Source organism: Muscardinus avellanarius, assembly GCF_963383645.1.
Source record: "Muscardinus avellanarius genome assembly, chromosome: 4".
NCBI classification, from domain to species: domain Eukaryota; kingdom Metazoa; phylum Chordata; class Mammalia; order Rodentia; family Gliridae; genus Muscardinus; species Muscardinus avellanarius.
Genome location: NC_137789.1, coordinates 693,863 through 709,273, shown reverse-complemented (window position 1 = coordinate 709,273; position 15,411 = coordinate 693,863). Strand labels below are relative to the sequence as shown.

The window sequence follows — 15,411 nt, the reverse complement described above, 5'->3', positions numbered from 1 at the left end:
GGCATTGCCAGCGTCCTGGCGCTGCCCAAGGCCACACCTGCCTAGCCCTTTGGCTCCAGCCTGTGGATGTCCACTCGCCCCCATAGGCTCCTACTGCCCGTGCTGTGGTTGGACGAGACAGCACTGGCCTGGGGGCATGGTGGGAAGAGCGACTGCCCTGCCTGAACTGACTGCCACAGCAGGGAGAGCTGGACCACAGAGTTTATTTTTGTATTTCCTACTGGGCCTGCACACTCCTGGCCAGAGGCCCCACAAGCAGGCCGCAGTGGTCATGGACTCTGGTCTTGGGGACAGCTGCCCCTAGCACCAGCCTGTCCCCCACCTCACCAGGTGGACTTCGTGCACTGAGTGTCACTTTGCTGCAGCTCATTCGTTTCCAATAAAAGTTTCTGTGACTTAATGTGGACTTGGGGCGGTAGGGGCGGGGCCTGCGTCGGGGGCGGGGCCTGCAGCGGCTGGTATCATAGCAACGGTGGCGACTGCCCCCCAACGGCTAGGTGTCTGTAGCTGTTGGGCCCCTGGACGCGCTGCTGTCGAAATGGATGCCGAATTTTTGGACATAAGCAACCCTTTTTCAGCAGAGGGCGACAGCCTGATTCTGGATTCAGAGCTGTATGATGGGGACAACTATGATGTCCCAGACCCTGGGCTACTGTCAGAAAAAAATGGTGAGGGGGCCAGGGCTTGCCCCGCAGGCTCCCTTGGGAGGGTGGTCTCAGGCTCGGCTCTATCCTGGAATGGGAAGGGATGCCTCTGGTCATCCCTTGACCCCACCCGGCGCTCGGGGGAGGGCACCTTGCTGCCCAGAACTTGGAATGGAGGCCCAAGGCCACAGGTGACAGCACACCTTCCACTCGCCTGCAGAGCTGTGGTCCCTGGAGCTGTCGCAGGGCCAGCTTTTTACTGATACCAAGCAGTGGTGGAACATGACTCTGCGTAGCCGCGCCCGCCATCTCTGGCTCCTCCTACGCACAGGCCTCCACGACATCGTGGAAAAGGTGTGGCTTGGCCAGGCATCTGCCAAGGTCTCCCATCTAGCCCTTACCCTACGCCCCTGGTGTTAATTCCTCCCAGCCTCTTGAGTTTCCCTGGGCAGAAGCGCCCCTTCCCGTCCCCTCCCCTTAACTGCAGATCTTGTCTATCCTGGCCTTCAGGAGAAAAGGGCGGAGCTGCGAGTCGCCCGCTTGACTCAGGGGCTGGAGCCACTGCGTCGCCTGGAAGTGCCAGCTGGGCTGTGCGCAGTGGCACCAGACCTGGTGGACGGCCGCTTCGTGGTGCTGGATGGTGCAGGGCGCCTGCACCTGCACAGGAAGGATGGCTGGGCACAGGAGAAGCTGCAGGCCCCCGTGGCGCTTACTGGGCTGGTGGCTGTGTCAGGTCCTCTGGGAGCCGTGGGCCGCTTTGTGGGCTGGGGTCCCGCAGGGCTGGCCATATTAAGGCCAGACCTCAGCCTGCTGTGGCTGAGTCAGCCAGGGGTTTGCAGGGAGCCCACTTGCTGCCTGCCGGTGCCCAACCTGGGGCTGCTGCTTGTGGCCGAGGTGGGCGGTGGCTTGGCTCTTTGGAAGTTCCGCTCAGGTGGTCGTCGTCTGGTGCTGCGCGGGTCACCCCTACAGCCGCCTCCGGGCCTGGCGGGCACGCTCAGGCGTCTGTCCCTGGGGCCGGCATCTGCCCAACACACCCCACAGTGCTTTGCAGCCTACGGCTCAGCGGTGCTCACCTTTGATCTGCACGCCTGGGCCCTGCTAGACGTCCGCCAGGATCTGCACAAAACGTGAGGGGAGAAGGGGAACTGAGACTGGTTCCCTAGGAAGAGCCTGTCACGCAGCACGCACGCACGCACGCAGGCTCGCACGCACACGTGGCGGTGCTGAGCACACTGGGTTCCTATTTCCCCCTCGCCCAGCACCATCTCAGACCTGGCGTACTTCGAGGAGGCAAAGGCCATGCTGACGGCTTCTCGGGACAGTACAGTGAAGGTGTGGGAGACTGACTGGCGGATCCGCATGGTGTTCGTGGGCCACACGGGTGCGTCGCGCCTTGGGGGTGTTAGGGCGTGTGCCAGCTCGGCCCCCTTGGAGAGCTCTGGGCTGTCTGGGTCTCTGCCGGCCCCGCCCGGGCTTTTCTGTGTTGGCTGTCTCATGGCCGGCCGACAGCTCCCCTTCCTCAGTCTCTGGCTTACTGAGACTCGCATCCCTCCCTCAGGCCCGGTGACAGCTATGGCTGTGATCCCTAACACCACGCTGGTGTCCTCCGCCTCGCAGGACGGGACACTGCGCACGTGGGACCTGCGGGCGGCGGCGCAGGTGGGCGAGGCAGCGCTGTGCTACTGGGCTCAGGATGTGCTTTCTGGGCGCGTGAGCAGCTTGCTGGCCCCTGCGGGACCGGACTGGCCAGTTTTCTCGCTGTGTGCCCGCAGCGTGGCGCTGTGGAGCTTGCAGAAGCTCTACTCGCCCTTGGCGCAGTTGCCCGCGCCGGTCCTCCACCTGCAGGAGGCACCTGAGCTGCCAGCACCCACGGACCCTTCGCTGCCCGCGCGCCTCGTGTGCGCGTGCGCCGATGGGTCCGTCTATCTGGTGTCGGCTGTGACCGGGTGCACAGTGAGCGCGCTGCTGCTGGAGCCCGACGACTGCGCGGCGGCGGTGGCCTACTGCCTGCCGCGCGAGGCACTGTGGCTGCTGACGCGCGCCGGGCATCTGGTGCGCGCCAACGCAGCGCGCTGTCCCATGAACGTGCTGCACCGGGTGTTCCCGCCGCCGCCCCCCGCACCGCAGCCCTGCTGCCTGCACCTGTATAGCCACCTCACAGACGCCAGCAGCGCGTTCGACTGCTGGGAGATCGTGTGCCAGCACAGGGGCGATCTGCGCCGCAGCGCCTTGGCCTGGGCCTGGAAGAATAAAAACCGGTGCGCATCAGAGCCAGTGAGGGCCAGAAGGGGTGGATGTGGCAACGGAGTCCTTGCAACCACTACGGCACCGCCCACAGGTATCTGCCTGTGCTAGGGCACACGGATGGAATGCTGTCGGTGATCGACTGGCGATCATCGAAAACCGTCTTCCAAACCGAAGCACACAGCCCAGGCCCGGTCACCGCCATTGCGTCCACCTGGAACAGCATTGTGTCTTCGGGTCAGTACCTCCGCTCCCCTCCCCCCAAGCCAGCTAGGGCTCTCCTCCCCTTCCCAAAGCCTGGCACTGGCACCCCCTGCCGCCGCCTGTAGGCGGAGATCTGACGGTGAAGATGTGGCGGGTCTTCCCATATGCCGAGGAGAGCCTGAGCCTGCTGCGTACCTTCTCCTGCTGCCACCCGGTCGTGGTGCTTTGTGTGCTGGGCAAACGCATCACTGTAGGCTTCGAGGACCCAAACAGTGCCACCTATGGTTTGGTGCAGTTTGGCCTGGGCGAGGACCAGCGATATGACCACCGGCCTCAGGACGATCCCATGGACCACATCACTGGTGAGGCGCCCGAGCAAAGGTGGAGCCTGGGCACAGCTGCTGGCCTGGTTCTTGACCCTGTGCCCTGCCCCCAGGCCTGTGCTGCTGCCCCACACTCAAGCTGTACGCCTGCTCCAGCCTGGACTGCACCATCCGCATCTGGACCTTCGAAAACCGCCTACTGCGGTGGGCTGGGCCCCAGGGAGGGGGCTGGGGCCTGGGGGGCAGCTGCTGGGCTCTCTGGACCTCTGCCTCCCACTAAAGCCCAGTGTCTGGAGTGTGGGGACAGGATCTTGCCCTGGCTTCTGCCTCAGTTTCCCACTCTGAGCAGGCGCTGGCCTCTGGCCTCTGGGCACCCCTGCAGGCTCCTGCAGCTGGACGGTGCCCCGCAGGCCCTGGCTTTCTGCAGCAACAGTGGAGACCTGGTGCTGGCACTGGGCTCTCGCCTCTGCCTGGTGTCCCACATGCTCTACCTGCCCACATCCTACCTGGTTAAGGTGTGTAGCGACCAGGGTGGGCAAGGTGGAGCTGCTGTAGGAGGACCAGCTCTCTAGACCAGGGAGCCCACCAGGTTCCTCTTGTTTGTGCAGAAGCTGTACCAGAAGGCTCCTGATGTGATAGATGACCCCCCATTGCCACTGACCAACCAGGAATCACTGACCCCCATCCAGCTGCGGAAGCTGGCCGACACGCGTGGGACGGCCAGTCTCAGGTCTGCTGGTGGACTCTCGGCATCCTGGAGGCTCTCTCCCAGTCCCTGGGCTCATAGCCTGGCTACAAACCCCTAGCATGAAGACTCAGGGTTCCTGGGCCCCTCAGGGGCTGTCAAAGCCCACCCCGTCCCTGGCACGCCCTCTCCTTGCTGGTCCTTGCCAGCTTCTGCCTGCTGTCTGGTAATGTTCCTACCTGTGTGTGTCCCTGTCTGCAGTACAGCCTTGCCCGTCAGCCGTCGCCAGACACCAGCGCTTCAGCATCCAGTGTTGAAGGAGGTGGGGTGGGTCCTGCCTCTCCGACAGCCCCTACTAGCCCTAGCTCTATGCCTCCTGCCCAAGCCCAGGGCACAACCCCTGCGTCCCTGGGCTGACATAGGTCCCTGTGGTTATCTGGGCAGTACGCGGTCAGTCCCAAGGAAGCAGAGCTGACCTCTGACCCCACCTCAGGACTTGGAGGCCCTAGTGGCTCGGGATGAAGATCTTCAGCAGTTGAAGATGGGGCTGGTCAGTCCAGCAGCCCGGCCCCCACCCTCCTGGAAGCAGCGCCAGGAGGCCTTCGACAATTACCTGCATCTAATCTACGGCCCTGCCCTGCTGGTGGGTGTGAGGCCAGGCCCCGCCCCGCCCCGCCCCTCCCCCAGCTGACACTAGGGCCTCCTCCTGCCCTCCCAGGACGTGCAGTACAGAATGGAGTCCCAGCAGTGGAGCACCTTGAACTTCAGCACAGGGAGAGAGCCCCAGGACGTGTGCACCCTGGCTAGCGCCGCCTCCTGCTCTGAGAAGCCTGAAGTTGGCACTGAAGCCCAGACAGCCCTGCCAGAATCTCAGGCCCTGGGGCCTGTAGCCCGGCGGTTTGCCCGCCCTCCCCGCGTCTCCTTGCCTATCCCACCCACCCACCGGAAGGTGCACAGTAAGGCGTCCCAGGTGAGCCCCATGCCCTCCTGCACCCTTGCCTGGCCTCCCAGCCCCGGCCCCTCCCCAGTGACACCTCAGCCCTCCCAGCTTCTAGCCCGCTCTTCCTTGTGCCACGACCTGGGTCTCAGCCTGGACCTGCAGCTGCAGTCAGAGTACTTTCAAAGGGAGACGACTGTGGCCCTCGACTCAGCCTCCTTCCTGAAGCGCAGGGTGAGGGACCCAGGCACCCCTTGGCTTGCCACCTACCCAGGGGCAGGGCATCTGGAACCCTGGGCGCTGTGCTCTGCTCTGAGTCCCTGTCCCATTCCTAGGTCCCACTGTTGCTGCAGAGACGTCCCAAAGAGCTTCTCTCAAACCTGAGGGGCTTCTTTCCTGCCACTATACTACCCAAAAAGGTGAGACCCCCCCAGGTCCCACAGAGGCAACCCCCTCCAGGGGTTACTTTCTTCTGTACCCCATTTCCCCTTTGCTGCAAATTCTATATTCAAATCAGACTGCCAGAGGGCCAAGTTCCCCACTCCCCGCCAGTTCTGATACAGCTGTTTGTGGGCAAGAGTCCTTGCTGCCTCCAGGCCTAAGCCTGACCCAGGGGACCTCACATCACTGGATGCCCCTCTCCCCAGTGGGAGCTCTATGTGGGCAGGTCTCCTGTGGACTTTCCTAGAAGACCACAGTCCCCACCCTCTGGGGAGCAAAGTCAAAAGGAGCCAGCCCCTCAAGATCCGCCATCTTCCCCCATCACCCACACTGAGTGCCCAGGCAGACCCCAGCCCGGCTTAGGTATGTCATTGACCCTTCCAGCTTGGGTAGCCCATCTCCTCAAGCCCTCCATTGACCTCTCCAGCGTTCCTCCTTCCTACTCTACTACCGCCCCATCCTCTTAGAGACTTCCCTGATCCTGGGCTTGGGATCAAGTACTCTTAAAGGGGGTCTTTTTGGACTGGGGATCGAACCCAGGGTGCTGACCTTGCCACTTTGCCGCTGAGCTGCATCCCAGCCCGGAATCATGTGCTTTTGAGGACGTGCGGAGGTCCAGGCTCTCCAGAGGTCTGCCATCCCCCAGGGTCCTCTCATTTTTCAGTGACTGCCCCACAGGTCATCCCTCCACCTGTCTTCCCCCCACAGTTTATCCTATCCTTCTGTGTGTTAGCAGTAGAGACTAAAGCCGGGTGTGGCGGAGCACTCCTGCAATCCCAGTACTTAGCCTGAGAGGGGAGGATTGAAGGTTCTTAACCAGCCTCAGCAAATTAGACCCTCTGCAACTTAGGCTCTGTTTTTTTTTTTTTTTTTTTTTTTGTGGTACTGGGGTTCCTGGAAGCCCTTCTACCTCCGGGCTACACTCCCAGACCTATTTTATATTTTTATTTGGAAACAGGGTCTCCTAAGCCAGCGCGTCTGACTTCAAACCTGCGCGATCCTCCTGTCTCCGCCTCCCAAGCGCGGGGATTACAAGCGTGCGCCACCACGCCTGGCTTAGGCTCTGTTTTAAAATAAAAAATAATGCCAAACTGGGAGTGGTGGTGCACACATGCCTGTAATCCCAGTACTTGAGAGGCTGAGACAGAAGGATTACAGGTTTGAAGACAGCCTCAACAAGTAGTGAGACTCTCGGCAATCTAGTGAGACCCTGTTTCTTTTTTTTTTTTCTTTTTTCTTTCTTTTTTTTTTTTTTTGGTGGTACTGGGGTTTCTGGAAACCCTTCTACCTCCAGGCTATACTCGAAGACCTACTTTATATTTTTATTTGGAAACAGGGTCTCTTAAACCAGTGAGGCTGGCTTCGAACCTCCGTGAGCCTCCTGGCTCCGCCTCCCAAGCGCGGGGGTGGGGGGTTATACGTGTGCACCACCACACCTGGCAAGACCCTGTTTCAAAACAAAAAAATTTAAGTGCCAGGCATGGTGGCGCACACTTGGAATCCCAGCGCTTGGGAGGCTGAGACAGGAGAATTGCACATGTTCAAAACCAGCCTCAGCTACTTAGGCTCTCAGCAACTTAGTGAGACCCTTTTTCCAAATAAAGTATAAAAGAGGTTTGGGAGTATAGCCCGGAGGTAGGAAGCCTCCCCCAGTTCCACCTCCAGTACTACCAAAAAAAAAAATTTAAAAAAGGGTTGGGGGTGTAGCTCAGAGGTAGAATACCTCTGAGTTCAACCACTAATCACACACACACACACACACACACACACACACACACACACACACACACACAGGGATGGAGTGCAGCTCAGAAGTAAAGCACCCCTAGAGCTAGGTGTGGTGGCACATGCTTGTCATCCCAGTACTTGGGAGGCTGAGACAGGAGGATTACAGGTTCGTGGCCAGCCTTAGCTACTTAGGCCCTCTGCAATTTAGTGAGACCCTGTTTCAAAATAAAGAATAAAAAATAGGCCTGGGGGTGTATCTTGGAGGTAGAATGCCCCTGGGTTCTATCCCCAGTACCACAAAAAAAAAGAAGGAGGAGAAGGAGAAGGAAGAAGAAGAAGAAGGAGGAGGAAGAAGAAGAAGGAGGAAGAGGAGGAGGAAGGAGGAGAAGAAGGGAGGAGGAAGAAGAGGAGGAGGAGGAGGAAGAAGAGGAGGAGGAGTAGGAAGAAGAAGGAAAAGGAGAAGGAGGAGGAGGAGGAGGAGGAGGAGGAGGAGGAGGAGGAGGAGGAGGAAGAAACACAGCCAGGTGTGATATGCATGCCTGTAATCCCAGGCTAGATAGGAGCACAGGTTTGAGGAAAGCCTCAGCAAGTAGTGAGACTGTAATCAACCTAGTGAGATCCTGATTCAAAATAAATATAAGCCGGGCGTGGTGGCGCACGCTTGTAATCCCAGCATTCAGGAGGCTGAGACCAGAGGATTGTGGTTTGCGTACAGCCTCAGCTACTTAGTGAGGCCCTTTGCAACTCAGTGAGACCCAGTTTCAAAATAAAGAATAAAAAATAGGGCAGGGGGTATACCATGGAGGTATAATGCCCCTGGGTTCCATCCCCAGACCCCCCCCCAAAAAAAATCTAAAGCTGGGTGTGCTGTTGCATGCTCGTAGTTCCAGTACTTGAGAGGCTGAGATGGAATCACAGGCTCATGGACAGCCTGAGCAAGTAGTGAGACGCGCATTGACTTGGCAAGACCCTACAAAAACAAAATGGGGCTAGGGGTGTAGTTTGGAGGTAGAACGCCCTTGACTTCAATCCATAGTACCACAAAAATAAAATAAAAATAGGGGCTGGGGGTGTAACTGAGAGGTTGAATGCGCCTGGGTTCCATCCCCAGTACCACACACACAAGCAGAGGCTCCTTTCCAGTGTGATGGAGGTCCGGCAGCGAGAGCTGGGCCATGGCTGAGGGGCCCTGCATGGTCACAGGGTGCCCTGTGGTGGTGTCCCAGCTAGGGGCCTCACATTCTCAGCCACCCTGCTGTGTTCCACCTTCAGTACTGCCCGCGGCCCATCAGCTTCCCTGGCCTTGTGCCCAACTCCGTGGTGCTGCAGCAGATGTGGCTGTCCACAGAAGTTAGCTCCGTCGGATCATCCCTGGCCCCGCTAGCCCACGCTGAGGACACACTCAAGGCAAGGGGCAGGCAGGGGTGGTCTCAGGGAGGGCCCGCCATCCTCCCAGCCTGCCAGATGCCCTTTTTGCTCTCTCTCCTGCAGCCAGGCTCGAGCCTGGATGACCTGTGGCTGGGGCAGCAGAGGCGGTCTAATGCCAGGTGGCGCAAGAAGCTGATTCAGTGGCTTCATGGGAAACCCGAGGAAGAGGAGGGAGAGGAGGAGGAGGAGGAAGAAGAGAGGGGACTGGACCTGGAGTGGCTCTCGGACTCCCTGAGCCCGCAGGAGATGTACTCTGACCGGCAGCTAGAGTCCTGGGAGCGAGGGGCTCTGGTGCGTGCCCAGGTGGCCATGGAGGGGTCGGCTAGGCACCCACAAGCCAGACAGGTGGGGACTGAGCTGCTGTCACTTCCCCTAGGACAATCTGGGCATGACCACAGCACCCCACAAGGCCCACAGGACTGAGCCCTACCTTGACTCCCAGCGCCACCACAAGCATTTGCTCTGGGAAAAGTGCTACCGGCACCTGCCCAAGTTCCTGCATTTTTTCGTCATCCAGACCTGGTTCAAAGAATTGTTCCCCATCTTCACCCTGGAGGTCCTGGGGGACTTGGGCAGCACAGGCTGAAGTAGGGGTGGGGAGGGCAGGAGCCTGGCTGAGTGAGGGGTGGGGTAGGGCCTCAGCGTGCCCTCCCACAGGCCTACCCAGATATGGGCACACCAGAGGGCCTGGCATCGATGCTGATGGATGCGCTGGGAAGGGCCACCTGGGCGGACCGTGTGCATATCCTGAATGCACTGATGAAGCTGCTGCCGGACATGAGCCTCGACCTCCGGAACCGGCTGCAGAGCAGCCTGCTGCACTTTCTCAACCTGGACGAGCCCCCCAGCCTCCAGGTGAGCCCCTCGACCCCCCTTTCTTCCCACTCCACTCCTTGCGCCAACCACGGTCCCTTGCCTGTGCTCAGGACCACACTCAGAAGCAGTTCGTGATGCTGGCTCTGCAGCTGCTTCTGGCCTGTTCCCTGGAGTCCCGGGACGTGGTGCTGGAGCTCATGTCCTACTATCTCTACTCTCCAGCCGCCTGCCAGTGAGTCACACTCCTGTCCAGCCCGCCACCAGCTGGGGAGGTCTGGGGTTAAGCTCTCTGTACCTGTCCTCAGGCCAGAGCTCAAGAAGATGTTGGATGGGCTGGGCCTCCAAGACCCGCAGGGCATCCTGTTCAAGGAGATGATGACCTGGGTCCAGGGCTCAGACCTTGACTCCAAGGCCACGCTGCGCACACGCTGTGGCCAGAAGCTGGACGACATGATCCAGCAGCTACAGGTCTGGTGCGAGCTTCCCAGTGGGGAGCCTCCTGCCTCCTCTACAGGATCCCCAAAGTCCCAGAAGAGCCACGCAGGGCTCTGCAGGGTCGCCTGCTGAGGCTCTGTGCCTCCGTTCCCTCGGCCTGAGCACTCCCCTGGATCTCCCGCGCAGGCTGAAGCCTGCGGGAGGGTCTGGAGGTGGGAGCCAGGGATGACACTTGTCAGGCCTCCTGGTCAGGGGAGCGGTGACCTCTCCCTGGGGTGGAGGGTTGGACAGAGTGTAGTCTCAGTGGCTGGAAAGCAAGGGTGTTTCCTTGTGTGGCCACTTTGCCCACAGATGGAAGCTTCCCAGACACCTGCACTCCAGCTTCCCTTCATGCTGCCCAAGGCCTCCGGGCCCCGGGTGCCTTCCTCTCCTGTGGAGGTTCTCTCCCAGGCTTCCATGGTCTCCGGAGCTCCTTCCAGCATCTCCTGGCCGACCCCGCGCCCCTCCCAGTCACTCTTGCCAGCCCCAGGACCACCCTTGCCTGCGGTGCCGCTTGTGGCATTAGAAGCTCAGACCCAGGTGCCCCAGGTGCACACCTGGCAGAACAAGCGAGCTCTCTCCGAGACGCTGCAGAAGTTCTGCTCCACGCCCTTGCGCTCCTCCATGCCTGCTGCACTGTGGGGCGGGCCCCCGCCGCTGGAGAAGAGCGACTGGTCACAGTCCCAGATGCTGGACCTGTGCCACGTCAACGCACTCAACCTCTTCTGCCAGCAGAGGCGGGCACTCCTGCAGGGCCTGACCCAGCAGGAGGTGGCGGGCTCCTGCCTGTCCCCATCCCTGTCCCTACCTGTGCCCAACACCGTGGTGCCACCGCCCAGGGATCGCTGGTATGCACAGGGGCTTGAGCTGGGCTGCGGTGGCACAGGCAGCCAAGCCTGGCCTGGCTGAACCTGCGTCTGCTTCTTCCCCCCAGGCGCTACCCCATCCTCCGGCTGCAGGAGGCTAAGGCTCAAAGTGCTGGGATGAGACTGAGGGGTGAGTGGCACCGGCAGGAGGCGGGACCCCGGGCTGGCCCCTCCAGCCTGGCCCTGTGCTCACTGGCCCGCCCTTAGGTCACACACGCTCCCGTCTCTTTGCTGGCCGTGCCCTAATGCTAGATGGCTCCATCCGGCTGCTGAAGCTGCCCCTGCCTCGGGTGGAGCTGCAGCCTTTCCCGCCTGGCTGGCCTGCCCCGCCCCGCGCACTGCCCCCGCTGCTCCTGCAGCCTGCCCTGCAGCGCTACTTTTTGCTGGATGACGCAGACCCTGGCTGACTGCTACAGCAGACCTGGCCACCTGCCATGGTCGAGGCACACTGCCACTCTTGGGCCTGCGGTGCTACCTGACAGAGACCCGCATCGAGAATAAAGCCAGAGCCTTGCTTGAGCCAGCACACTGGATGCCACTCTACAGGGCTTTGGGGTGGGCAGGAAGTTGGGCAGTATCCAAGCTTGCAGGGGCCCAGTGGTGGTTTGGGACAGGCGGGAGCTGGGAGTAGGTTGGTGTCTGGGTTGGGAAAGAATCTGGGATGTGGTCAGAAGTCTAGGGTGGAAAGCCGGGCGCACGCTTGTAATCCCCGCACTTGGGAGGCTGAGACAGGAGGATCGTGGTTCGCAGACAGCCTCAGCTACTCAGTGAGACCTTTGCAACTCAGTGAGACCCGGTTTCAAAATAAAGAATAAAAAATAGGACAGGGGGTGTAGCTCGGAGGTCGAATGCCCCTGGGTTCCATCCCCACACCTGCAAAAAATAAAATAAATAAATAAATAATAAAATAGGTCTGGGAGTGCATCCCGAAGGTAGAAGGCCCCTGGGTTCCATCCCCAGTACCACTAAAAAACAAAAAGAGAAAAAAAGAAAAGAAAAATTAGGGTGGAAAGAAGACCCCAGAGCATGGGTCAAGTACTGTGTATTAGATGAGAGATTGGCCACAGAGAGTGTTCTACGGGCCACTAGCTGGGAGCAGGGAGGGTATGGGCAGCCAGGGCTTGGTGAGGCCCTCCGCAACTTAGACCCTATTCCAAAATGACAAATAAAAATCAGAATCCCAGCATTTGGGAGACTGAAACAGAGGGATCATGGTTTGCAGACAACCTCAGCTACTTAGGCCCTTTGCAATACATTGAGACCCTGTTTCAAAATAAAGAAAAATAGGGCTGGGGGTGTAGCTCAGAGGTAGAGTGCCCCTGGGCTCCTCCCCAGTACCCCTCCCCCCAAAAAATCAGGCTAAGGGTGTGACAAGCTTGGAGGTTGAATGGCCCTCAGTTCAATCCCCATTAGCGCACACACACACACACACACACACACACACACACGCCTGGCGCGTGGCACACACTTGTGATCTCATTACTTGGGAGGCTGAGACAGGAGGATCACGCAGGTTCGAAGCAACCTCAGCTACTTAGTGAGACCCTGTTTCCAAACAAACAAACAAAAATATGCCGGGCATGGTGGCATACGCTTGTAATTCCAGCATTTGGGAAGCTGAGACGGGAGGGTCGCAGTTCGTGGACAGCCTCAGCTACTTAGTGAGGCACTCCGTAACTTAGTGAGACCCGGTTTCAAAGTAAAAAATAAAAGGGCAGGGGGTGTCGCCTCAGAGGTCGAATGCTCCTGGGTTCCATCCCCAGAACCACACACACAAAAAGAAAAAATAGGGAAATTTTAAACATCAAGAAGAAAACCACCACTAATCATAAAACTATATTTATTAGTATTTATTCATATAAAATACGGCCAGCAGTAACGCAAGGCAACGCCCGACGTTTCTGTTGAGCGTGCCCCAGGCAGAGGAGCTCGCCAAAGAGCCGGCGCCGCCCGGAAACCCACAATGCTGCGCACCAGTCTGGCCCCGCCTCCGAGGTTTCGTCCCGCCACTCACATCAGATATGTGGCCTCTGATTGGCCTCAGCGACTTCCGCTTTTTCGGTGGGCGGGGCCTCGCCAGGCGGAGCCCCGCCTGGAGTGGAGCGGGGTCTGGCCTCGGCCGGTCGGCATGCCTGGGGCCGCCGTGGCCGCCGGCTCGTCGGGCGGGTCGGAGCCCGGACGCCCGGAGCCCGGCCCCGACGCGGAGGTGGCGAGGCTGCTGCCCTTCCTGGCGCCGGGCGCGCGGGTGGACCTGCGGGCGGCGGCGGCGCGGCACGTGCTGGCGCTGACCGGCGCCGAGCCGGGCCGCGCGCTGCTGGCGGGGCAGGCTGCGCTGCTGCGGGCGCTGGCGGAGCTGGCGGTGGCCCCGGCCCCGGCCCCCGCTCGCGACGCAGCCCGCGCGCTGGTGAACTTGGCAGCAGACCCGGGTCTGCACGAGCCGCTGTTGGCAGCAGCCCCCGGGCTGCCGGCCCAACTGCTGGGCCGAGCGTTGGACGCTCAGTGGCCCTGGGCGGAGGAGGCGGCCGCCGCGCTGGCCAACCTCAGCCGCGAGCCGGCGCCCTGTGCCGCGCTGATGGCCGCGTTGACGGCCGCGGAGCCCGGGCAGGCGACCCTGGAGAGGCTGGTGCACGCGCTCTCCACACCCGGCTACAATGCGCGCGCGCCCCTCCATTACCTGGGACCTCTGCTCTCCAACCTCAGCCAGCGGCCTGCAGCTCGTGCGTTCTTACTGGACCCCAATAGGTGAAGCCCAGACGCCCGCAAGGGCAGTGAGGGGTGGGAGTAAGAAGGGACCGCACTGAGTGGCTCCTTCCAACAGGTGTGTGATCCAGCGGCTGCTGCCCCTTACCCAATTTTCAGACTCCTCGGTTCGCAGGGGCGGGGTAGTGGGAACGCTGCGGAATTGCTGCTTCGAGCACCGTGAGTTGTGGGGGCTGGGGAGGGGCATTGGTGGGGGAGGGGTTGGACTCTGGCGTCCCTATGGACTAACCCACCCCTGTCTCCACCTGTAGGACACCATGACTGGTTGCTTGGGCCTGAAGTCGACATTCTTCCCTTCTTGCTTCTGCCCCTGGCGGGGCCTGAGGATTTCTCAGAGGAAGAGATGGACCGTGAGCGGCTTGGGTGGATGGGGCATCAGGGTTGGCCAGGCAGGAGGGAAGCCAGCAGGAGAAAGGGACATGGAAGGGCCCAGGCCTGTGCCCCTTCTGAAGCCTTCCAGGAGGGAGTTGCTTGGCAGAGGCGAGACTTCCACAGAGTTTGGCCCCGCTGCCCAGTCCAGGGACCCATGGCTCGCTCTCACCCTCAGGGCTGCCTGTGGACCTGCAGTACCTGCCACCAGAGAAGCAGCGAGAGCCTGATGCAGACATCCGTAAGATGCTCATTGAAGCCATCATGCTGGTGAGCAGAGATCCCGCTGTGCTCACGCTACTTTCCGGCACATACGTACAGAAGCATGTGAGATCTGAGTGTCCTTTGCCTCCTCAGCTGACAGCCACAGCACCTGGTCGGCAGCAGGTGCGGGGCCAGGGAGCCTACCTGATCCTTCGAGAGCTGCACAGCTGGGAGCCAGAACCTGACGTGCGGGTGGCTTGCGAGAAGCTCATCCAGGTGGGTGCAGAGTTGGAGAGGCTAAGGGAGTGGTGCCCGCGTTGGCAGGCAGCTCACCTGCCTTCTCTGCTTGCAGGTGCTTATTGGGGATGAGCCAGAACATGGTATGGAAAACCTGCTGGAGGTGCAGGTGCCTGAAGATGTGGAACAACAGCTGCAGCAGCTGGACCGCCAGGAGCAGGAGCAGGTAGAGCGGGAGCAGCAGGAGCTGTCCCAGGAGCCAAGGGCAGAAGGGATTGCACCCACCTGAAGCTCCTTCAGCCTGAGGCCAGCTCCAGTCCAGTCCCCCTTTGCCACCATCCCCTACCGGCCCCTCAGTCTCCCTGCTGAGAGGCAGAGCTACACTTGGGTTACGGCTCAGTAAATGTTGGAGGGTTGAGGACACTTCCTAACCCTGTGTCCTGCTGCTGACAGTAAGAACGAACGCGGAGCCAGAGACTGCCAGGCTGTGTGCTACAGCTGCCTTCACGTGAGGCGGATGGGTGGTGGCCGGTGGAGCCATGAAGAGCCTGTGCCCAGGCAGAGTGGTGGGACTGAACCAGAAACATTGCCAGTCCTGAGGAACCAACTGTGCTTTCAACTCCCAAGGGCACTGCGTGGTCTGGGCATGCACAGGCTCAGGCGCGAGCCATGCCCCTGCTGTCAGCTCCATCCCCTGGGGCCCTGTGCTTGCCCTGCCTGAGAGCTGGCCTCAGAGGGCTGACCCAGCCATACTGGATTCTGGGTCATGCCAGGACTGTGCCCCAGTCCGCAGCGCTTGCTCAGCACTCCTCCCTTTGTGTGCTGTGTGTCCGCAGCCCCTGGCAGCCCCCATCCCAGCTTGCGCTGGCCTTCTCTCCACCTCTTTAGCTAGGCCTGCTGGCCTCAGCTGCCCTCCATGGCATCCAGGGCCTCTTGCCTCCCTCTGCAGATGTGCCTGCAGTCCTGCCTACTGTCCAGACCTTTCCCCAGCCACCGTCTGCCTCCCCCAGGACCACCATGGGCCCAGAATCCTGGCCTGCTGCGTCCTGAC

General features: G+C 60.6%; 2 protein-coding genes across 2 annotated transcripts; both read left to right on the top strand.

The window, feature by feature from the left end:
• Positions 1–538: 538 nt before the first annotated feature.
• Positions 539–11,197, top strand: WDR97 (WD repeat domain 97; the record flags this gene model as incomplete). The annotated part of the gene is made up of 24 exons (XM_080694138.1): positions 539–668; positions 865–998; positions 1,155–1,771; positions 1,904–2,025; positions 2,203–2,902; positions 2,983–3,125; positions 3,218–3,454; positions 3,529–3,619; positions 3,798–3,930; positions 4,024–4,145; positions 4,362–4,422; positions 4,594–4,743; positions 4,819–5,070; positions 5,149–5,271; positions 5,373–5,456; positions 8,479–8,613; positions 8,698–8,925; positions 9,011–9,190; positions 9,292–9,489; positions 9,561–9,682; positions 9,756–9,918; positions 10,237–10,772; positions 10,859–10,920; positions 10,998–11,197. The coding sequence occupies 24 exons, from the start codon at positions 539–541 to the stop codon at positions 11,195–11,197; spliced, it is 4,923 nt and encodes a 1,640-aa protein (XP_080550264.1).
• A 1,721-nt stretch (positions 11,198–12,918) lies between these two features.
• HGH1 (HGH1 homolog) lies at positions 12,919–14,649 on the top strand (the record flags this gene model as incomplete). Its single annotated transcript, XM_080694137.1, has 6 exons — positions 12,919–13,532; positions 13,609–13,709; positions 13,802–13,900; positions 14,098–14,189; positions 14,277–14,399; positions 14,476–14,649. The coding sequence occupies 6 exons, from the start codon at positions 12,919–12,921 to the stop codon at positions 14,647–14,649; spliced, it is 1,203 nt and encodes a 400-aa protein (XP_080550263.1).
• Positions 14,650–15,411: the final 762 nt, after the last annotated feature.